Genomic DNA, 24,607 nt, shown 5'->3' with positions numbered 1-24,607 from the left:
GCCCGGTCCTCCCGTATACTTGCTCAAATGCACGCATCGGTCCCGCACTCCAACAGCAATCGTCCCACACGTATGAAGTATCACCATGAACATCAGATCATTGGCAGTAATTTTCGCACCAGACCTCCTTTGTAAATCTAAAGTGGTATCCTGTAAAGCTTTTGAAACGTTGCCTAAGAAATTTTCGAGCCAAAAATACTGATTATACATGATAGAGATAGAGATAGATACTAGTGAAACTGCATATTCATGTTTTTTTTTTTTTTTTTCTTTTTGTTTTCAGGCCAGACTGCTCTTCACATAGCTATAGAAAGACGCTGCAAGCATTATGTGGAGCTGCTGGTGGAGAAGGGAGCTGATGTCCATGCTCAGGCCAGAGGGCGCTTCTTTCAGCCCAAACATGAGGGTGGATACTTCTACTTTGGTATGTGTAACCTTGGTCAGGATTTCAGTTTGTTCGTGACCATTTACTTTAGCAATTTCTTGCCCTAATACCGATTAAACGCTAATGTTTGTAAAAAGGTTTCTTTACTGTATATACAGTATTTATCCATTTACATGAAACTTCAGCGTAAAAAATTAGGGCCAATGCTGATGTGGCTGAAACAAGAAATTTATCTGTTCATGAAACTTGCCTGCTGTGGTGAGTATTGTAAGATAAATGGTACCCTCTCCTACTATTAGGAAACATAAAATTTGCTGTGTAATCTTATTTGCTTCAACATGAAGAGTTATTACAGTACAAGGCACAGGGCTTGTATTCATACCTTCAGATTGAATAGCAGCAGAATTTTTTTTCTGCTAGGGCTGCCCCTAGTGCACACTCACATGAACCCACCCATTATTTCAGACTCTAGTGTTTTGTTTTTGTTTTGTTTTTTTAATAGTGCCCTTGGGTGATAGACATTTTCTCCTTTTTGTATATGTTTTTGTTAACCATTTTTTCTGTCTTCTGACACTTCTATTAAGATCTGACTGCTTATTGGCCTGTACTATTTGGCAGTTTTCAGATTGGTACTCAGTGTTGCACCTTGGGTACCATAACCGGACCCCACTGTGTGAGGCGGCCTGTAATATTTGCTTTGAGCACTGGATCCTGCGAAGTGCAATGTGTAGTTATCAGCAGGGTGCTATACAGGCCCAGGACCGTGGTCCATCGTCGCCCCAACAGGAATCCCTTCCCTCTAGCAATGGAGGATCACAGGTGCAAGGGAGCTGAGACAAAAGGGACAACTAACATGCATTCTGCTAATGGCCTACGGGAATCTAAGAACATCACCCAGGGAGATGGCTATTCCCATGTCCTATTATGACACAGCTTCCCTTCTCTGACTCTAGCTCTCTCTCTCAGGTATGCACCGTACAGCCTATCTTACCACAACTTGGATTTTCAGGGGCAAAAAATGCTACACATTTTCACCCCCCTCTGACTCTGATCTTGAATCAGAGAATTGACTTTCAAAGCTCTGCAAAGAAGACTTGTAGAAAAACTATGCAGATTGTAGCAGAAGCTGCAGAGGATTTACAACCTCTTAATTTTATGATCCTCAAGTTCTGGCTACTTTTACAAAAGCATTTCTACTGTGGATCTACGATTGGCGTGGCATGATCTAGTTTTTAAATAAAAGCACCAAATTCTTCACAGCCAAAACGTGTCCTTGTGGACACCAAGAGGCTAGCAAAATTAAAAAAGCCTTTTCTCATCCATGCACAGATTAATTTTGCATTTCATGAGGATTGGTCTAATCTCCAAATATAGACACTCCTTCGCTTTTTGTGAAACTTATCTTATGGAAAAGAAATTGGAAAAAGAAATGGGCTGTTCCGTTAGTAGATCCTGTAATTTTAGTCCTCCACAGACACCTTACCGATCCTTTTGAGGGTCTTCCACCTTTTAAAGATTTGATTGATAGGCATTTTAAAGGCAGTCTTTGCCCCTTCTAGTTAAGCCCTGCTCCTGAAATGACTGCCTGGTCTTTTGGACAAAACAAACAAATTGAGAGCATTAACAATAACAGCTGATGCCCTCTGCCGTCAGCAGGCCATAAATCATTTGATTTTCTTTCCTGCAATCAGAGATCGCAGGAAAGAAAATTGCTCAGTCCCTCCCGCGGAGCTATTGTATTTATTACTAGCTGCTGGCAATAATTGCATGCCGAAAATCTGACATTTTGGTTGTACCAAAGTCAATCGATGGATCAACTTTGGTACAATCAGCCTGCCCATAAATGGTTTAAATCTCGACCTTTTACCTGCTGTGGTTCGAACCATCTGTGGCTAGCTTTATTGATTGTGCTGTGTTTAAAGAATGTGATTTGCCAAATCTCTAGATCTTATCTCTGTGCCTGAGCGCACGATTTTGTCAGCAAAAGCTTGGCTTGCTTGTAAGAGGCATCTTATAAGCATGCCTAAATTCATCAAGAAAGTCATGGGGGGGGGGGGGTGTTACTGCTACTTTTTCTAAGCGATAGGGGTCTTTTTGCTCTCCCCAAACCTCAAAACCAAGGCTTGGTACTTCTAATGCCGCGTATGCATGACCGGACTTTCTGGCAGGCCTTCTGTCTTCCTGACGGACTTTTGGCGGAGTTCCGACGGACTTAACAAACGGACTAAGTACATTCGAAAATCCTCTTTGAACGTGATGATGTAAGACGGGACTAAAAAAGGAAGTTCAATAGTTCCCTTGCGTCGTATTTGGTCCATCGGACCAGCATACAGACTAACGGTTTTCCCGATTAGAAATGGAGTCCGTCGTACAGATTTGAAACATGTTCTATTTCTAGGTCCGTCTGATTTTTAAAACTAAAAACTATTGGATTTTCCGACGGACTGATTCTGTCGGAAAGTCTGGTGTGTACGCGGCATTAGTCCACCAAACCTGCAGAGAGGCAAACCAAAATTCTGTCTGGTTCCTAAACCGGGTAAGGATCCTTTGGACTGCTCCTCCTACAGACCAATCGCTCTCCTAAACGTTGACGCCAAGATTTTGGCAAAAATATTGGCAAATAGATTGTCGATGGCCATGGAGGAGGTAGTCCATCTGAATCAAACTGGATTCATGCTCGGCAAGGGAACCGATATCAACATATGGTGCCTCTTTCTCAATATGTCTATGACAAACGAAAACAGTGGTAAATGAGTCATTGCCTCCTTAGACGATGAGAAGGCGTTTGACTCAATGGAGTGGATCTTTCTGTGGGAGGTGCTGAAAAGGTTTGGCTTTGGCCCTAGATTCATCAGGTGGCTACACATGCTGTATCGGGTGCCCATGGCTTGGATCCGAACTAATGACAGACTGTCGGAACCCTTTGCATTGCAGAGGGGCACACGCCAGGGCTGTCCATGGTCCCCGGCCCTGTTCACATTGGCACTTGGACCTCTGGCAACCTTAATTCCGACAGGGTGAAGGGACTAAAGGTGGGCCCCCTGGAAGAAAAAAATCTCTCTATGCAGATGACACGCTACTGTATCTGCAAGACGCGGGCGAGTCACTAACAGCTACATTAGAGATTTTTGACACATTCGCTAAGTATTCCGGAATACGTATTAATTGGTCTAAATCAAACATTTTCCCTCTAGACCCCCACGCCCGTGACCCTGACAGGGCGATACCGCTATGTTGGGTTGACCAATTTAAGTACTTGGGTATCCAAATTGGCAGGGAACTGATCAGCTTCATGTGGTCTGAATCTGCGCCCGATCACGACCCAACTTGGGACTGGGTGTGCTTCCTGGACTTCCCTCCCACTAAACCTCATGGGCCGCATAAATTTGTTGAAGATGCTGTTTCTGGAGGTGGTATGTGCTTTCCAAGAAGAATGCCGCTGTGTGCTTAGAGGCAGCTATTCTAGGATTGCTCCAAGAACTGGGCAACCTAGTCTATAGGGGACATAGGGCATACGACAGCCTCCCGCGTCCTACTACAATGACCCTTCGGGCTTGGACGGTGGCCAGACAGAGACTTATCCGCCCTCAAAACTGGTCTCTCTTCTGCCCGTTATGGGGAAACCCCAACCTCTCACAGTTTAGGACAATTCCCGAACCACACCTTTGGGCTAGGTACGGCATTAAAAAGCTTGGAGATATTATCTCGGAGGGTGTTCTGTTGCCATTCACATCCATCCGCAATAAATACCACCTACCAGGGTGGATGTATTTTCGGTACCTCCAGCTGTGACATACCACCCCGGGCGCAGTTTCTGATGATACCCAGCCTTACTATGGACACTGTGGAGGAACTGTTGGCCCAGGAGGAACTGGACCTACTGAGAAGAGACTCCACCAAGCTAGAGAAACTCTCTGGGACAGGTGGAGAACAGACATACCTGACTTGGACTGGGACGACTGCTTGGCTACTAGTACCTCTTTATTGATCTCTTCAAAAGAGAAGCTAATTCAGGTTAAATTCCTCCATAGCGTCTATTATACTCCCGAAAGGCTTCATAAGGTTTACCCGCAGAGATCACAAGACTGTCCCTGATGCCATAATGATGTAGGTTCCTACTTCCACCCGTTTTGGAGTTGCCCCAAGATCATCAGGTACTGGGCTGGGGTGGTGGAGACTATCAATGGTCGCCTTCAGCTTGAACGTCCTGGCTCCCTGGAACTGGCACTTCTGGGAATCCAGGATGATGATCAGAGGCCACGATGTACTAAGCTGCTACTGTCCTACCTTTTTCTTTTATGCGAAGAGGGAAATTATCCTGAGATGGAGTGCCCCCCCCCCCCCCCACAGTTGAATCATGGGAGAGATCAATTAATGCAGTGCTCCCTCTCTACAGTTAACGTACCTGAACAGGAACTGTCCCAAGAAATTCACTAGAGTGTGTCAGCCATGGACAGCATAGGTGGAGGTAGTTATCTGACAGTAAGATCACTATTATAGGGTTAAGATGCTGACCCCCAGCCCGCCTAACCCCTGAGCACAAGTGGGAATGGGGTTCCACTGATGTGTCGTTATACTAATTACTTGCTGATTTCAGATTACCTGTACTGTATGTCTTGATTTGGTCCATTTTGGACAAATGTATCTTGTATTGATTATGTCACAATAAAGGAACATTTTGAAAGTAAAAAAAAAAAAAAATTCTGTCTTGAATCAGTAAGTTCTGTCATTGCTACTCTCAGGCAGAGGGAATTTCTTGCACCAGTAGACGATAAAATGCCTGTCTACACGTCTTCCCTCCACACTAAATGCTTTCTGCATTTGCTGTGGAAGATCGATGCTTCCAGTTTGTAGCGCTACTATTTGGTCTCTTCTCTGGACCTCGAGTGTTCACAAAAATGCTTGCCCCTGCTTCTGGGTCATGTCTCTGGTTACTTGGCTGACCTTCTGCTGAAGGACTCTTCTGCTACAACCTTATCTCCCAGTATCCAAAGGACAATTTCAGTTTCTGCAAACCTCCATCTTGGTATTCAACTTTCTAAAGTCTGCCTCTTTAGTGTTCCACAGGCAGACCCTCCGATCCAAAAAGCAACTCTGTTCACTTCTGCATTAGGGTTCCGAGCCTAATGGTAGCCTCCTTCCAAACAGTTCCATTTGCTCAGTTTTACTCCAGCTCACTTCAACTTAACATCCTCGCATAGTGGAACAAATCGATCCCTACTTTCTGAAATATCATATGTGTCTGTCCAGCCAGACAAAAATCTCCCTGGCATGGGAATCTCTAACCCTGCCCTAGAGTCGGTTTAGATGATGCTAGCTTTACTGGCTGGGGGAAAATTTACAGCTCACTAATTGTCTAGGCTCCATCGACTTTCTGAAACTGAAAGCCATCAAAAAAATACTACAGCACTGAACCCAATTTCTGCAAGTTTACCCAGTCAGGGTGAAGTCAGACTTTACCACATCAGGGGCCTACAAAAACCATTGGAAGGGCACCAGAAGTCCTAAAAGCCCTAAAACAATCAGTCGATCCTCTTCTTGACAGAGACTCACATTCAGCTCTTTCTGCCCTCCACATTCCTGATGTGGGCAAATGGCAGGCAGACTTCTTAAGCCAACAACGCCTAGACCCGGGAGAATAGTCATTCCACCCCAAGATCCCTCAGACTCTCTGTAAAAGTTGGGAAAAACTCACTGCAAAGTTGGGAGGTTCTCTGCAATCCTGACTTCTCCTCATATACCCAATAGCTCAGAATGTCAGAGCTAGGCCAGCTAATTGGCCAGCACCAGGACAGTATGTGAACGTGACAATGTAGAATTGGCTAAAATGCGGCAAGACAAACTAGGCCAGGTGTTTTGCTACAATAGAGATTCAAGTGTATACTTTGATTTCAGAGGCACATAAAAAATTGAGGGAAAAGGCTTAGACGCAAGGCTGGTGTTAAATGAAAAGCATACTGTGTCAGAGACACTTCAGAAAGGTGGTGGTTTAATGTACCCAGGTAGAATTGCAAAAAACTGCAGACACAAACCAAGTGTGTTTTCTACAATAAAAAAAATACACTTTGGTATATCAAAAAAATTGTGTAAAACAGTTAACGGAAGCAGGACAAAATATGAGCTGCTTGAATAGGCCAATTTCATGTTTTAAAGTACCAAGAAAAGATGCCTGTCTTAAGGGCCGTACACATGGCCCGAATATTGAACGGCATCGGCCAGTTCAATAGAATCAGTCCGACATTCGGCCCATGTGTATGGCAGCCGGTCTGAGGAAAGCCTTTATTTTAGCCAGCTTCTGTCCAAGGGGCGTGACTGAAAAAAGCTGAGAGCACTGACTGGTGTGTCCTGGGGGGGGCCGTCTCCCTGTCAGAACACAATAACTCAGAGGGGACATTGCTGCACTAAGATTGCATAGTTAGTACAGTGGCTCCTCCCGAGCCCTTCAGTTTTTTGTTTTCCTTTTTTATTTTCCATTCAGCTCATGGCTTGGGTTGAACAACAAAAATCTAATGGTGTGTACTAGGCTTTAGTGTATGAAAGCTGTAACATGGGACTTTCTACTGCAAAGTAAAACTGTTGTTGTCAGTGGCAGTAATGGTATCTCTCAGCTTTGGTGTCAGTGGCTAAAATAACCCCCAACGCTGGTGTCAGTAGATGCAGTAATAACCCCCAGCATTTATGTCAGTCGCTGCAATAACAAACCCCCTACAGTGGTACCAGTGACTGTAATAACCCCCAGTTATTGGTGTCAGTAGTCACAATATTATCCCCAGCATTGGCACCAGTGGTCACAATAATAAACCCATCATTGATGCCAGTTATCAGAATTAAAAAAAAGCAACCGTGGCCACAATAATGAGCCCCAGCATTGGTGTGTGCTATTTCAAATCACCTCCTTTTTAATGTCAGTAGTAGCAGTGCAGTAACAACACACACACACACACACACACACACACACACACACACACACACACACACACACACACACACACACACACACACACACACACACACACACACACACACACACACACACACACACACACTCTGGACAGCCCACTCAGTGTTTACGTACCAGATCACACGCTTCCACTCTGTCCTTTCCCTGGTGATCAGGCCAGGACTATACTTCTACTGAGATCACTACGCCAGATAGTACTGGTGTCATTCAATTGCAAGGAGTGTCCTGGCCAATACGTAGCAGGCTAAAAAGAGCGAGTACACAGGGCACGTGCTGGGCACTTGGACTTTAGATTTTTATTTTTAAACTAGAGTAGTAAAAGTACATAATTGAGAATAAAGCTGAAAAATAATCCACTGATCAGTTTGATCAGATGTGATCAAATCTACATCCTTGCATACCTTGGAGGTTGTCATTTGAAAGTATGGCAAGTCTCTCTTAAATCCCCTCTTCAAGATATTGGCACCCCCCCTCCCCTTTCTCCCCCTTTCAATTAAACGTTTGTATGACAAAAATGCCATTTTATGTACCTGAGCTCTCGTCTTCTGTTTTCTTCCTGTGTTATCCTTTTTTGGGTGTCCACATCACTTCTGTGTGGTGTGGACACTTCCTATTGGTTGTCCAGGACTCGGGAGATAACTGATGTCATCTCAAGGTAAAAGCAGGGGACCAGTGGTGAATTTGCAAACTGGATCAGTGCTTCCTCCCCATGCATCCAATAACCATGGCAGCTAGGGACCTGAATGGGCTATTCAGGTTAGTAATTCATGCTTCACCGATTAAGCACAGTAAAAACCCTGGCAAGACTGCTTAGCAACTGGTGTAGGGGAGGTAATGGAGAGGGGTCATATTTAACTGGGAATGGTTAGAGAAACCTGATTAGTTTTTATCATTTTTTTTTTTTTTAATCAAGAATATTTGGGCCAATGAAAGGTGACTGCTGATTAGTTGCTATGGGTTACTTATATTTTACCCTACCAATAAGGCTTAATTGATTGATATCTTTCTCGTATATGTTGTGCCCATAAACTACCTGTTGGTATAGAGAGGTGATCTTAGATGCTTCCTAACATGAGATGTACTTTTTTGTTTTACACTAGTGTTATTGTATGGTTTATGTGGACTGACCAGGCGTTGCCTTGCCTGCACAGTGCTGTTTTCATGGTTCTTCCCTGTCAGGAAATGAGTGCAAAGAACATAAATAGAAACTCTGCCAGCATGTCCTGCAATAAAGGGAGTTCCCTGAATATGAACAGACTGTATATGTGCTCACCTATGACCACATCAGCAGAGGACAGTGGTCTGTTGTAAAACCATCAAGGGGCCTTTTATTCATCAGAGACCAGGCAAAAAGCAGTTTAATTGGAATAATCTCAATGAAGATTTATGAAGGCAAAAGTGAGTCAAGGTGACTAAATATGTAGCCTCCCTTCCAGTATTAAATATGTTGTGGGAAAAGATAAAGCATCTTTGATTAAAAAAAAAAAAAAAAAAAAAAAAAAAAAAAATCTGGTCTGGAGTTGCTGCACTTCTCTCTTCTGCTACTAGGTGGCCAGATACCTAGTGATATTAGATAAGACAAGGAAAAGCAAGGACAGACTAGGAGTATATAAAGTATCTCAGCCAATAAGCAGGGGTTTTCTTAAATCCTCTGGCCTGCTGGGAGAGCCTATATATTTGGTTCTCTGCCACATGGACGGCTGTCTGGGTGGATGTGTTTTGTGCTGTCCAGGCTGCTAGGCCAAAGTTTGGGCCTATCCCAGGCACATCTGGCTGCTAGACTGTCTGAGGGCCTATCCAGAAGCAAGAGAGCAGCGTAGGTTTCAAGTTGCAGCTTGCAGTCCAACCAGAAGTGACGGTTCTCCCGGCAGGAGAACCTGTCATGGTTGGAAGTACAAGGGAAGCTGTCGCCACTAAGGGACCACCCCCTTGTTACCAGGGACCACAGTGAGTAGCTGAAACAAGTACCAGAGCAGTATTCTCACCAACTGGGGACGGAGAAGAATCGGGAATCTTCAGCAGGTGCCAAACCAGGGACCCAGCCAGTGGGGTGATGCTTGAGGAGTATCTGGAGTGCCAAGCCAGGGACCCAGCAGGGAAGTGGGGATGATGCTTGCGGAATATACTAAAATAAGAATATTATACGAGGTCATGGATTCAGTGGCAGTGAATCAGCAAGTTTAGTGAGAGAGACCGAGAGCTCAGTGGGCTGAGAATCTATAAGAAGTGTTTGTATAAAAGTAAAGGAGTTTGTTACAATTTGTGTTAGGAACTGTTCTAAGACTGTTGCCATAGGAGACAGCGCTCCTATGCATGCATGTGGTGTCTTGTTGGATGCCTTTCCCTGCATGGCTGTCTACCTGTAGAAGTCTCAGAGTCAATTGACATTGCAACTACCTAAGGGTGTCCTGGGCCTAAACCCTCTCTCCCACAGTTCTGTTTAGGAGAAAATAAATCTCTTTGCATTCAAGAAGTGTCTGGCGCCCATGAATCTACCTTACATTACACCCACTATGCCTTGCACCCCAGTCTATACAGAAGGATGTCAGCTGTTCCTGGCTCTGGAGGTTCTCATTAGACTAAAGGAGGCCTGGGACCTTGCTACATTTGGTGTCCAACGTGGGGCAAAGGCATTATCCTCACATCGATCACCCCCCGGGGCAACCAGCTACAGCTCCATCTGGATTTTGTAAGCGTTTACAGCAAACTGTTTTAATATTTTTTGGATATAGGGTTTTAATACAGCCATGGAATTGGTAATCTGCAGTATAATTTAAATGTTTGCAGTTTAATGCCACTTTAAACTAGGGATGCCCAAAAGCACTTGACATATATGTTTTTTGAATGTAGCTTGAGCATATCTGATGATGGCACCAATCTGAGAATTAACAATCTCTTATTTAATCATTTTGTTTCTATGAAGGAATCTGAGAAGGAGCATGGCTACTGCATGCGCTTTAAACATGGACGCTACATTCTTTCTAAGTAATAGGCATTTAATTGGATTAGTACCTCTTAAATGCATTTGAAAGAAAACAATACCAAAGATGCATCAAACAAGCCTTTTTTTTAAATGATCTACACTCACAATACACATATACATGTACACGTGTAAATGGTATGCTGAATAAAAAAATATAAAGTGGTATAAAAGTAAGTTGTCCATGTTGGCAGCAGTAAGCAGGCTCTGCCAGATGCTTGCACGTTAAGCTCTGCAATTCATTTTATTGCCCTGAGAGCCCCAAATCTTTATGCAGTATGATCTACATTGACCCAGCTCTTTCCTGCCTCCTTAGTCTTGCCATTGGCCCATCACTATGAAGGGTGGCCCTAATGGCCATTGAGACAAAAGTAGATAGCAGGGGCAAGGCTAGAACATTAACCCACCTAGCTGCCTTGATATTTGCATGTTAGATTGCCCAGGGATTCGGGGTCATCCAGGGCACTGGACAAATGGATAATGAGGCTGATATGCCTGCTCTGTGCTCATTGTGGATTAGATGTTTAGGCAGGCAATATATTTATGCAATTCTCTTTCCTTCAACCATGGGTTGAAGGAAAGAAAATGGTTCCATTTGACAATCGATGAACAACTATTGTGTTTTGCCAGCGGGTAGTGGGGGATTGTTCCCCACTGGCAAAATACAATAATCACTGCTGGTGGCTATAGCTGCCAACAGTGATTGGATGAAAAAAAAACTTGACAGGCTGGTTGTACTGATGGATCGACTTCAGTACAAGCAGTCTCCCTATAGAAGAATTGAAGTTTGGGTGTTTCAGCAGGAACTGGCCAAATTTGAAACCATTGCTGACAGATTCAACATTAGGCTTGCTTTAAAACCAGTCATAGTTGTGCCTGAGGGAGGGAAACGGATATTCCTGTGAATCAAGCTGATAGACTTGAGCAATGTTATTCTATACGCAGGAGTCCATTCACACTGCGGTGTGTGGGTTGAGGGAAGGTTAATGCTTTGCATTATAACTTGCAATGTGTTACACTGTTATACATTGCAGTGTTTTAAAATGCATTTACATGTGTTGCACTGAAAAAAAGCAGGACATACTGGTTTGAACTCTTCCTATTGAAATACATTGCTTTCACAATGCATATGTGCTGGCAGGCATTGATCAACACATGGCAATGCATCCAGCGTGAATGGAGCTTAAGCAAAAATGTAGTGTCAGCTAAAAAGAAACCTGTGGCATGAATGCAGAGCCTGCCATTGCTGACTTGTCTCTCTAAAAATACTTTATATGTTAAAGGCCTGAAACAAGTATGCAACTTCAATCTGACTATGGCTTATATCAAGTTAGTAACTCTACTGAAGCAAGACACAGCCAGGTAAGAAGAATCCTTGGGTTGATGTCTGAAATTGATAGTGTCCACATAGCAGAGAGTAATAGCTTCTACGTATTGCTAATGTCAGTGATTGGTTGCTGGTGCTGCTCTTCCTCAGTGATTTGCCCAACATTCCACAGAAGTGCATTATGGGGGAGAAAGCACAAAGCGCCACTCTGAGTGCAGTAATTCAAACAATTTGTTGCAAAGGATGTATTGTACTCGCAAAGGTATGTGAAAAATGGCATGTCAGAATAAATAGATGAGCCATCCAAGAGGGAGTCCATCAGAGGCAGAGCGTGGAAGCCATAGAATGGGTTGGGCCAGTGGATGCTGGAGTTTCCTGGTCCTCAGTCACATGGGATGCCTAAAACTAGCGGTGCTTTACTGCTAACACAAGCTATAAGTGTGAAGGGGGTCTCTGCCTCCATGAGCTTCAGGCAGCTGTCTGGGGGAGGGGCGCTGATGTCGTCCTATCCAGCAGAAGCCCTGGAGGAAGAATATCTACTATGCTACTAAGGTGAGGTCAGTAAACAGGGAATATTGTGCAGAAACTGACCTTTAGAGGTGCAATGATTGTACTGGGGGGCAGACTGCTGCTCCCCCTCCCCCATGTGCAGTGCCCACCATATGATATGTGTCCACCATGTTGTGTGGTGTGCCCACATGTAATGTACAGTGCCCACCGTGTAATGTGCTGTGCCCACCATATGTACTGTGCTGTATAGTACCCACCATGTAATACGTAGTAGTGTGCTGTACAGTGACAACTGTGTAATGTGGTGTGTCACCATGTAATGTGGAGTGGTGTGCCCCTCTGTATAATGTGCTGTGCCATGTCCAGTATGTCGTGTGCTGTGCTGTATAGCGCTCATTGTGTAATTTACTGTGCTCACTGTGTCTTGTGCTGTGCTCACCATATGCTGTGCTGTACAGTGCCTACCATGTAATGTACTATGACCACCCTGTAACTAACATCTGTGACTCAGTTTAGGTTGGGGGCAGGAAAATACCACATGTATAAAAAAAAGTCTAAATCAGAATTGATCTACAAGTGTTCTCTTCCCTTTTGAGTTGAATCCTAATAATCCAGTGTAAGATTAGAGTGATCTCTTGTTAGCGGCAGTTTGGAACGGCACTCTCTGACGATCTCTTGTATCATGCCTATGGTCTCTGACCATTTCTTTTATCATGTCTGCACTCTCTGACCACCTCTTGTGTCATGTCTTCAGTCTCTTACCATCCCCTGTAGCATGTCTGCAATCTTACTTAAACACATTGCTAAAAGTATTAGCTATCTGTTTATGCTGAAAGAAGAACTTTGCAGGGGAGGCAGAGTAAAAGGGGGCACAGTGATTAGAGAGACATGGAGGGGTGGTTGTGAAATATGTGCAATAAATATTCTTGAAAACATTATGAATTTTTGTCTTAGTTTTTGCATTTTAAAGTTGGGTGGGGGTGCCAGATATAGAATCCGCCTCAGGTGCCAAATGTTCTAGGTACGCACCAGTTCACATAAGGAAAAAAAAAAATCAAACGTTTACACTGAAAACGTACCATTTTAAGAAAAACTTTTGAAATTGATACTATCCTTTTTGAATCAAAAGGTATCAGACACTGAAAACCAATGCTTCTGACCCGACCCCACAAAATGATCAAACCTGGAAGGATGGCCAAAGATCATATGCATAGTCCCTTACTTATAAGACACAAAATAAATTGCTTTACCTGGACAGCATGTTTTTGAATTGGGGAACAAAAATGGTTGACTACTTGTCTTCCTAGCCAAACCAGACCTGTGTTCTTCAGACATCCACATTGTATTTTAGATGCCTTTTTTTTAATTTTTATATTGATTGTAAAAATCCTGAGTACATAATCATAATTGAGGAGATTTACTAAAGCTGGTGCACACAATCTGGTGCAGCTCTGAATAGTAACCAATCCACTTCTAGGTTTTATTTTCACAGCTTAATAGAACAAGCTGAAGATAGAAGCTGATTGGTTTGTATGCACAGCTGCACCAGATTCTGTGTGCACCACTTTAAGCAAATCTTTACCTAATAGGTTTATTTACTAAAGCTTGGAGAGTGCAAACTCAGTCTCACTTCTACATAGAAACCCATCAGTTTCCAGGTTTTCACACCTATGCAGTTTTAGTGCTTTTTGCATTTTGCAGATTTGCACTACAGTCCATTTAACATGGTTTCCTATGGAACACATTCTGTAGTGAAAATCTGCAAAATTCAAAAAGCACTAAAAATGCATAGGTGCGAATCCAGCCTTATTGCCAAATCCTAATTAAACAAGCTGAGGTTAGAAGCTGATTGGTTTCTTTGCAGAAGTGAGATTCATTTTGCACTCTCCAGCTTTAGTAAATAAACCCCTGAGTCTACTGGCCCTTTGAAGTATTTGAACTCCATATCATTAGTTACTTCATCAGTAGTAGACAAATTATTTCTCGAAGATCCATTTACCTATGAGGAGATTAAAAAACTTTAGGAACATTTGCTAAACATAAAACACCAGACTTTGATGGTCTCCTGATCGCTTGCTCATAAAGAATACATGAGAGAGAGAAACCACTCCCCTTCTATGAGGGAGGCCTTGATTGTATTGCTCCCAAGCCCAATAAGGATCTTACTCATGAGTCATTGAGACCGATATCTTTAACACTAATCTTAAAAGGTTTTCTAAAATCCTAGCTCTAATGCCGCATACACACAACCGGACTTTCCGGGAGTCTGACGGACTTTTGGCAGAGTTCCGACGGACTTTCCGAGCGAAGGGACTTGGCCACACACGAACGGACTAAGTCCGTTTGAAAGTCCGTTTGTTTTGAACGGGACGAAGTAATGCAGGACTAAAAAGAAGTTCAATAGCCAATAGCGTCGTATTTGGTCTGTCGGACCAGCATACAGACGACCGGTTTTCCCGATGGGAATTGAGTCCGTTGGACAGATTTAAAACATCTTCTATTTCAAAGTCCGTTGGATTTTTTCTAAATGAAAAATTATCGGATTAGCCCACACATGATCGGATTGTCGGGACTGATTCCTTCGGACCTAGTCTGCCGGAAAGCCGGTCGTGTGTACGCGGCATCAGACTAAACTCGGTTATTGCCTCATTTGTGAAATCCAACCAAACAAGATTCATTCCTGGAAGGTCGACCAATATTAACATCCGTAGACACTACCAATTAACAAATTCCTAATACTTCTCAAACCCCTAAAAGTCTTGTGGCCTTGGCAAGGCATTTGACACTATAGAATGGCCATGTCTGTTCTGTCTGCATTTGGATTTGAAGATAACTTTATTACATGGATACAGATCCTTTACGTGCAGCCCCAAGCATGGATACATGTTAATGACTGTATCACTACATCATTTTCAATACAATGGGGCCCTAGGCAAGGCTACAACTTTTCGCCCTCTATTGCCCTAGCAACAGAGCCACTAGCAGAACTTCTTCAAAGTTCTCCGTTAGTGAAGGGCATTAGGAAGAAAGAGTCTTGTTACATGTGGATGATGTGTTTTTATAACATCCTGATCCACAACATATCATAGCTTAAGTATTTCAATTTGTTCTGCTTTATTATTCAGGGTTCAAAGTAAATTGGACCAAATTGCATATATTTGCTATGGACCCGGATCTCCTATTTACTTTGCCACCTGATTGCTCACTGCAGACCACAAGCAAATGTAGACACTTAGGAAAAGATTTTCAACTACTGCTATCTAAATACCATGACAAAAACATATTAGCCTGTATAGCCTCCTTCCGCGGCAAGATGCCCCAATGGATTAAGCCTTCCCTTGCCTACGATAGGGAGGGTGAATTTATTTATAGGTTATTTTCTCTCTAAATTTTTATATCTCTTGTCTAACCAATTTACTTTCCCGAAAAGGTATTCAAAGAAACAAGGACCTTGGTGTTCCAGTACACTGGCACTTCAGGTACTTGCAACTCCTGCATACTGCAGAGGCACAATTTGATCTTTGAGTACAGCTCTCTAACGCTAAATTAGAAAAATGCCCTCCTCCGTTTGACCCACACACCTCTTATATGTACCTTCTACCTTATAATGGATAAACAATGCCCCCCTCTTAAAGTGCAAACATGTTGGCAAGCTGATATCCATGACATCTCTACAGGTAACTGTCAAAAAATGTTTAACCAGTGGCTGCTGTTACTCAATTTTCCCAACCCCAGCCCCCCCTCCCCCCCAACACTCTAAAAAAAAGAAAACTATTGGAATCCATGCATCCAGCTCCCTACGTGGATTAGAGGGACAGCACCCTGCATGAGTGGCCAACACTGTGTCTAACTTGTATGTCTACGTGGTAATTTCTGTCAGATATAAATGTATTCAACTATGATGTTTACACAACATACTACACCCCACAACTATTATTTAAAATGCATATAAGGGACACGCCCACTTGTCACAAATGTGTGAAAGATCCCAGAGATTTCCCTGATATGGTCTGATGTTGTGACAAGGCGAGACCCTTCTGGTCCGAATTTACGGCATTTATTTCTGCTACCTTCAAGTTCACAAATATTTGCAATTCTAAATGGTGCTTAATTGGGCATTTTTCTCTTATATTCACCGACTGAAACAGCTCCTCTCTTAGCCATTGGGTTGTTACGCCACCTTTAGGAGAAGACTAGGCATTACATGTTATGAAAAAACACAACTTTTAGTTTCGCCCAAGGGGCGGTCCCTTAGGTAATGGCCCCCCCAGACCTCCACTCCATGCAGCCATCAGTTTTATTTTGCCCAGTGAAGAAGGACCTAGTAACCCTGACGGGGCCCATTTGTCCGTGTTTTTTCTGCAGAAGCTTTGCTTTTTGCGCAAGATGAAAGATCCTGTGATCTGCTATCAACGGCCGGCTGTGTGACAGGCTGGATACCCTTATCCTTGTAGTCTTGAAGACCTAGATATCAGTGCTATGCGTAAATGTTCCCTATGGATTCTACTGTACCATGCCAGAAAATTAGCGCTCCAGTGTATCCATACTGAACCCCTACATATTAATATGTGGAAAAGACTGACTAATCAAAACTTACCTTTGTATAAACTAACCTATAAAGCCAGGGGATGCCCAGGAAAATTCTATAAGATATGAGGCTGGATAGCCGGGAAACCAGTGATTTCCATTATTTCACTAATTGCTAACGTTTCTAACTTAGATTAACCCTATATGTTTTGGTGATGTGTCATAAGGTATGAAAAAAAAAAAACCCACAGGACCCAAATACAGCTGCTACATCACTAGTCCTTCAGTTTATTTTGCTCAGAACACAGATGAATACTGTTACAAGTTAACTCATTCCATCGTAATACAAGGTTAGTTTTTGGATTGGTTGAAGTCTCCTCTTTTGATAATTGTTAATATTTGTTAATATTTCTTGTACATTTATTTGTGCAACAACTGTCTGTTTTGGCTCTATCTACCTTTTGATATTTGATCCACTGTTAGCCTGTAAAATACTGCTGTTACATTTCTAATGACGGGAATATTGCCTTGTGAATGTATGTACGGTATATTCTTTTTTTGAATATATTCAATAAAACAAGTTTAAAAAAAGTTTTAATTAATGGCAGCAGCGCATCTCAAAGTTGGAACAGGGTCATGCTTACCACAGTATAGCACCCCCTCTCCTTTTAACAACACTCTATAAACATGGGAATTGAGGAAATCAATTGTTGGAGTTTTGGGAGAGGAATGTTGTCCTGTTCTTGCCTGATATAGGATTCTAACAGCTCAACAGTCCTGGACTAATGAATGAATGACTGACTACTAATATTTTAAGGAGATTTACCTTAGGGAGCTGTTCAAAATGAGTTGCCATTGAAAACAAACCATGAAACCATCCTGGTCCATACTTTACCATGCGTTTTTGTACTGGGCAGCAAAGTTGTGAGTTTGTTTGAAACACAAAGATGTGAACTAGCAATAATGTTATCTTGCAAGCTGCCTAATCTACCACCCCAGACAGAATATGATCTTGGTATTATATTGCATTATTTTTATTATGGGCACTAGAAGCTATTCATTAAAAATAACTAAATAGATGGAAAAAAAAGTTGCTAATGCTGACCAATTTAGATTCCTTGGTTTATCCTCCCAGGAAGAGGAAACCATGTTGGCCAAGAACAATGTCTCTGTTTGTTTTTTCTTCATTTTTTTTTTCTTCAAAAAGGCCAGCTGCTCTGGGTAATATACTTCTTTTGTCTTTGCTAAAGCTTTCAGGAATAATCCTTTTGAATGCACAAAACATCAGAGTAATACATTTTAATAATTTGGGCCTGATTCACACCTATGCATTTTTTTGTGTTTTCAGTTTTGCAGAAACATACTACAGTCCATTTTAACATGGTTTCCTATGGGTCATGTTCACATCTGTTCATTTTATTGAAAGGACCAGGGACTTTTTTTTCAGTTTTTTGGTTCCATGTGGATCAAAAACGTGTATTCAAAAACGCAAAATGCCACTGGAATATGCAAATTGCAACCTGCATAGGTGTGAACCAGGCCTAAGTAGTAAGGACTGATCAGAGCTAAAATGTTGTAGAACCGTTGTAATCTGCATTACAAATGCAGATTCAGATACCTGCACTGCACATAGTATTCAAAATTTCTTTCAGAAGTTGGTGATAGACTTGGCCATATTAAATTGAGAGGTAGTGTTTCTAGGTAACCATTATAGTTAATTATGGGTGTTCCCTGTTTTCTAGAATGTTAACTTGTGCCTGATGTTTTCTTATTTGCCTCATTATTTATTGTAGTTTGAGACAACAGGGCAGGGCAACATTCAGTGTTGTTGATAGTGCTTAAATGTTTTCTGCAGAATATTTTTTTGCACAGGTCAACTGAGACTTTCTTCCAGACCTGTGCTGGTGTGTCTGTATCATTGTTACAATAAATAAATACAAACTTTGTATGTGTGTATGTATATGTGTGTGTGTGTGTGTGTGTGTGTGTGTGTGTGTGTGTGTGTGTGTGTGTATGTATGTATGTGTATATATATATATATATATATATATATATATATACTCATTCAGGCTGGACAGCCGTGGATTAGTGGAAAAAAGTGGTTGCAATAAATCTATCACTAATAAAATGTAAACAAAATGCTTGGATCATGAACTCCAACCTTATGCTTTCACCTTTCTTTATATATCTAAATGCAAATGTCCCAGTACACTGCAATATTATGCAAACAGTCGCTTTTAATGAGTCAGTGGTGACACTGAGCTGTCATTTCAGACACCTGCGTGCTGTCTCCAGGGTAGGTAGGATGGGAAGTAGTTCCAGCGTTACCACAGCAGCAGTTGTGACATCCAAGCAGTAAGGATACAATGATGCATGCATCAAATCATATTCTACATGAGGAAGTGATGAATTATCCTAGAAATTAGCAAAATGCAAATGTAGGAACTGTAACACAGACAATTGGTATATACGACAGTGTACACACCTCATTAGAACAGACGATCACACCTCATAGTGAAAGAAACATTGGTTTTAGATCTGGAAAGGAGGAGTCATTTACCTGAATATAATTAGTTGGCCTTTGTACCATTGGAGTCCGAAGTATGAGATGCTATTGTTTTTTCATTAACCTGGCTCACTGACTGTAGCCTAGCCTGTTATGTATGACTACAAACATTCTGTGCATATGTAATGGTGTGCTGTAAACCTCAAGAAGTGTGTGCCCTTCCATCCTATAAAAGCATTTAGGAGTTTGTGTAAATGTGACACAGGCTCGGGCCTGTGTGGGAATGGGAAAAGGTAACGAGCAGAATTTTATTAACATTCTTTTTTAAATCTTATTCTGCAAGCTAGTTTATTTGACATGATCATTTACAGAATGTATTTGATATTTTGCTAGGGGTGCACCGAATGTGTTTTTTTTTTTTTTGTTTTTTTTTTTTTTTGTTTTTTGGTGCCGAAGCCAACACCAAAAATGAAAAATACACTAGGCCGAAAACCGATACCGAAACAGCATAGATACCAAGACTGTTTTAAAATTTTTTTTATACAGGAGATGGTCAGCAACTGGGGACATGGTACAGGAGATGGTCAGAGACTGAGGACATGGTACAAGAGATCAATGCAGCCTCACCAGTGCCTGTCAGATGCAGCCAGCCAGTGTCCCCAGTAGTGCAGCCAGTGTCCCCATTGCAGCCTGTGAAGGGAGAGGAGAGCCACCGCCGCCTGTTTGATTACAGCGCCGGGAACATCACAGCTTTCATTTCAAGCCATTCCCTGCCTCGGCTGTTTTAGTGGAGGAGATCACAACCATCTGGGGGTCTTTTCGGTATGGTCCATTCGGAACCTAGAGAAGTATTTTTGCGCTATATATAAGAAAATTTATTGAGCCATCTTTTGGAATGCCTGTATTGCAGGGCTCGACAAAACCCGGGCACCAGGTCGCATTTGCGACTAGAATTAGCGACCTGGCGCCTGGGGCAGCACAGCTGGGGGTATCCTGTCTGTGGACCCCCCCCGGCGTGATCGCTTCAGGCTGCACCGCCGGCGGCCGGCAATTGAGCCCCCGGCTTTGAGGCCTTCTGCAGTCCTATGGTTCCTTCTGGAATCTGGCGCCATCTTGTGGTGGCCGTTGGAATTACAAACCAGCAATGCTAATGGAGCTTCCCCTGCCTGCCAGCCTAAACATTATATATATATTTTTTATTCTAACACCCTAGAGAAGGGCTCTCCAAACTATGGCCCTCCAGTTGTTCAGGAACTACAATTCCCATAATCCCTAGTAATGTCTTTGAATGTCAGTTTTACAGTGTCTAATGGGACGTGTAGTTCCGCAACAGCTGGAGGGCCGTAGTTTGGAGATCCCTGCCCTAGAGAATAAAATAGTGGTCGTTGCAATACTGTCTGTCACACCGTATTTGCACAGCGGACTTACAAACGCACTTTTTTTGGGAAAAAGAAATTAATAAAAAAAAATAAGACAACAGTAAAGTTAGCCCAATTTTTTTTATATTGTGAAAGATAATGTTACGCCGAGTAAATCGATACCCAACATGTCATGCTTCAAAATTGCGCCCGCTCATGGAATGGCGACAAACTTTTACCCTTTAAAATCTCCATAGGCGACATTTAAAAAATTCTACAGGTTGCACATTTTAAGTTTACAGAGAAGGTCTAGGGCTAGAATTATTGCTCTCACTCTACCGATCGCAGCAATACCTCACATGTGTGGTTTGAACAACGATTTCATATATGCGTTTGCTTCTGCACGCAAGCATGGCGGGACAGGGCGCGGTTTAAAATTATTATTTTTTCTTCTTATTTTAATGTTTTATTTTTATTTTTTTCACTGTTCTTTAGAAAAATAAATAAATAGTAATAAAAGTGACACACATTTTTTTTTTATTACAAGGAATGTAAAAATCCCTTGTAATAGAAAAACGCATGACAGGTCCTCTTATATATGAGATCAGGGGGTCAGAGAGACCTCACATCTCATATTTACACTAAAATGCAATTTAAAAAAAATTTGTCATTTGAAAAAAATTAAATAAATATAATGCCCCTCTAAGAGCTATGGGCAATGACTTGGAGACAGGTGGGGGGCTGGGGGCGCTATCTTCCCCTCACTCGTCTCCATGTCAGGCCAGGGACAGGTCCGGATCGCCGTCACAGACCTGGCTCCTAACTTTTTTAGCTGGCTCCTAGATTCCAAGCAAATTTGTTTTTGGGATTTGGGATTTGTTTTTATCCGGCCGTCTTGTAGAGGATTAATGGCAGTTTTACATACATGGTGAACTTTGGACTCTCTCCTAATTTGACCCTGGGAATGGACCTTTTGAATGTCTATATATAATTGTACAATATCCCTGATGAAGATTTTTTTGTAGGAGATATTAAAACATGTTGGATTACCGCTACTCAGCGCCACTTGTGTACATCAGTGGTTACTGAACAATGTAGTAGGCTGTATCAGTTATAAAATTCTTCAAGAAGCAGTTATTTTAAATAATTGTATGTCTATATATGTATTGATATATATTTTTTTCTACTATCTATGCAATATAAATGGATTTTCTAAAAGAAAAAAATTGAAAATGTATTGCCTAAAAAAAATCCCAAAATAGTTTTTTTCATATTTTCTCAATAGCTGTGTGTTCCCCGCTGCGCATCGTCACATACAGCCCCTCCCCCTTGTCCGGGCACTTTGATATACAGATTACCCATCCAATCCTGGGACGGGTGATCTGTCTATCAAAGTTCCCCAGACAAGGGGGAGGGGCTGTATGTGATGACGTGCAGCGGGCAACACGTAGCTATTGAAATGAAACCTGTGATGTTCTTGGCGCTGTAAAACAGGCGGCGGCGGCTCTCTTCTATGATATAGGAAGCCCCCCTGATAGGTGACACCAGGGGCGGGGAGCGGAGCCACGCCCCGCCCCATTATCTGCCTTTTTTTCTTTCGCAAATTGCTGAAAAGGCCATTTTCGGTCAAAATGTTTTGACGGTCGAAATTTTGCATCCCTATATATTGCCGCAGAAAATATCAGGCAATAGTAAAGCAAGCTGGCTTTCTGGAGGGTGATGTGTTGACCTCGATCAAAAATATGATCTTTAATTTTGATATCACTTACTATGAATACATACAGTGTTGAAAATAATTATTTGATCCCCTGTAGATTTTGTAAGTTTGCCCACTTACAAAGAAATTAAGGGTCTATAATTGTTATAGGTGTATTTTAAATGATAGAGACAGAATAACACCCAAAACCCAGAAAAAAAAACCACATGATACAAATGTTAGAAATTGAGTTGCCGTTCAGTGAGTAAAATAAGTATTTGATCCCCTAACTAACAAGAATTCTGGCTCCCATAGACTGGGTACAGTATGTGATCATGTGGTACACAGATTAGCCCTGTCAATTTAGGAAAGGTGTGCCTAATGACAACTTATGTGTATAAAAGTTACCTGTCCACAGAATATTTCTGTCCATCATGGTGTCAAAGGATGTCGGGCACAAGATTGTAGACCTGCACAGGGCGGGAATGGGCTACAAGACAAGAAGCTGGGTGAAGCTTGGTGAGAAGGAGACAACTGTTGGAGTGATTATTTGCAAATGAAAGAAATGAAAAACAACCATCAATCACCCCCAGTCTGGAGCTCCATGCAAGATTTTGCCTCATTGGGTAGGGATGATCGTGAGAAAAATGAGGGATCAGCCCAGAACTACACTGGAGGAGCTTGTGAATGATCTTAAGGCAGTTGGGACTAAACAAACCATTGGTAGCACAATATGCCACCATGGATTGAAATCCTGCAGGACCCGCAAGGCCCCCTTCCTCAGGAAGGCACATGTACAGGCCCATCTGAAGTTTGATAATGAACATCTAAATGATTCCGAGAAGGATTTAGAGAAAGTGCTGTGGTCAGATGACACCAAAATTGAGCTCTGCTGCATTAATGCGACTTGCCGTGTTTGGAGGAAGAAAAATGCTGACTATGACCCAAAGAACACCATACCTACAGTCAAGCACAGAGGTGGAAACATTGTGCTTTGGGGTGGTTCCTCTGCTAAAGGTACAGGCTGACTTTGGCGCATTGAGGGGTCAATGGGCGAGGCTATGTATTACAAAACATGGATGAGAACCTTCTTCCCTCAGCCAGAACACTGAAGATGGGTCATGGATGAGTCTTCCAGCATGACAATGAAGCAAAACATATCGCCAAGGCACCATAGGAGTGGCTCAAGAAGCACTTTAAAGCGGGAGTCCACCGGGACTCCTTTTTTTTTTTTTTTAAAGCCAGCAGCTACAAATACTGCAGATGCTGACTTTTAAAATAGTGACACTTACCTGTCCAGCGCGCCCGCGATGTCGGCCCCCGAAGCCGATCTCTAGATCGACACTCTGGTGCTGCCGCCGCCATCTTGGGTATGGGAATCAGGAAATGGAGCCTTTCGGCTTCATTTCCCGGTTCCCTACTGCGCATGCGCGAGTTGCGCTGCGCAATAAGGACGGTCCCCGCTGCCTCTGGGATCTGTGTGTTTCCCAGCAGGCAGCGGGGCACTTGCGGAAGGGGGCGGGCACTTGCGGAAAGGGGCGTAATCTACGCCCCTTTCCGCAGAGAGCTATCCCGGAAGTGGGTGCAGTTACCTGGATTATCCAGGTAACTGCACCCCCCTCCCCCCTGACAGGTGCCAATTGTGGCGCCGGAGGGGGGGAGGATTCCGATGAGCGGAAGGTCCATTTTAGGGTGGACCTCCGCTTTAAGGTTATGGAGTGGCTAGCCGGTCTCCAGACCTTAAAGTATAACTACAAACATTTATTTTAGTTTTGGATAGAGTGCAGAGGGATTTGTTTTTATTGCTTTCATTATTAGTATTATTATGGTGGCACAATTAGGTTTTGCCTAGGGTGTCAAAGATCCTTGCACCAGCCCTGCAAGAAGTGAAGGTAAATATCCACAATGGGACACAGATGGCGGAAAATAATCTAACATAACCCTCCCTTAGTCTATCCAAAATGGAAAAAAAAAAAAATGACCTATAGTTCCACTTTAATCCTGTAGAAAATGTGTAATAGGAGCTCAAACTTTGAGTTGCCAAGCGACAGCCAAGAAAACTTAAGGATTTAGAGCAGATCTATAAAGAGTGGACCAAAATCCATCCTGAGATGTGTTCAAACCTGGTCACCAACTACAAGTAACATCCTATCTCTATGCTTGCCAACAAGGGTTTTTCCACCAAGTACTAAGTCATGTTTTGCTTGGGGATCAAATACTTATTTTACTCACTGAACTGCAACTCAATTTATAATATTTGTATCGTGTGTTTTTCTGGGTTTTGGTTGATATTCTCTATCATTTAAAATATACCTATGATAAAAATTCTAGACCCTTAATTTCTTTGTAAGTGGGCA

At 42.5% G+C, this 24,607-nt stretch overlaps 1 protein-coding gene across 2 annotated transcripts in view; it reads left to right on the top strand.

Moving 5' to 3' along the window:
• Window positions 1–24,607, top strand: part of TRPV4 (transient receptor potential cation channel subfamily V member 4) — a 166,848-nt gene that overhangs the window by 54,273 nt on the left and 87,968 nt on the right. For both annotated transcript variants that reach the window (XM_077461329.1, XM_077461328.1), the window contains exon 5: window positions 284–424. In XM_077461329.1, the coding sequence (XP_077317455.1) occupies window positions 284–424 (141 nt within the window). The remainder of the gene's footprint in view (window positions 1–283; window positions 425–24,607) is intronic.

This window comes from Lithobates pipiens, unplaced genomic scaffold (genome assembly GCF_037356315.1).
Source record: "Lithobates pipiens isolate NorthernLeopardFrog02 unplaced genomic scaffold, aLitPip1_a1.2 Scaffold_3, whole genome shotgun sequence".
NCBI classification, from domain to species: Eukaryota; Metazoa; Chordata; class Amphibia; order Anura; family Ranidae; genus Lithobates; species Lithobates pipiens.
Note: the sequence above shows the minus strand (reverse complement) of the source record. Positions and strands in the feature narration are given on the sequence as shown.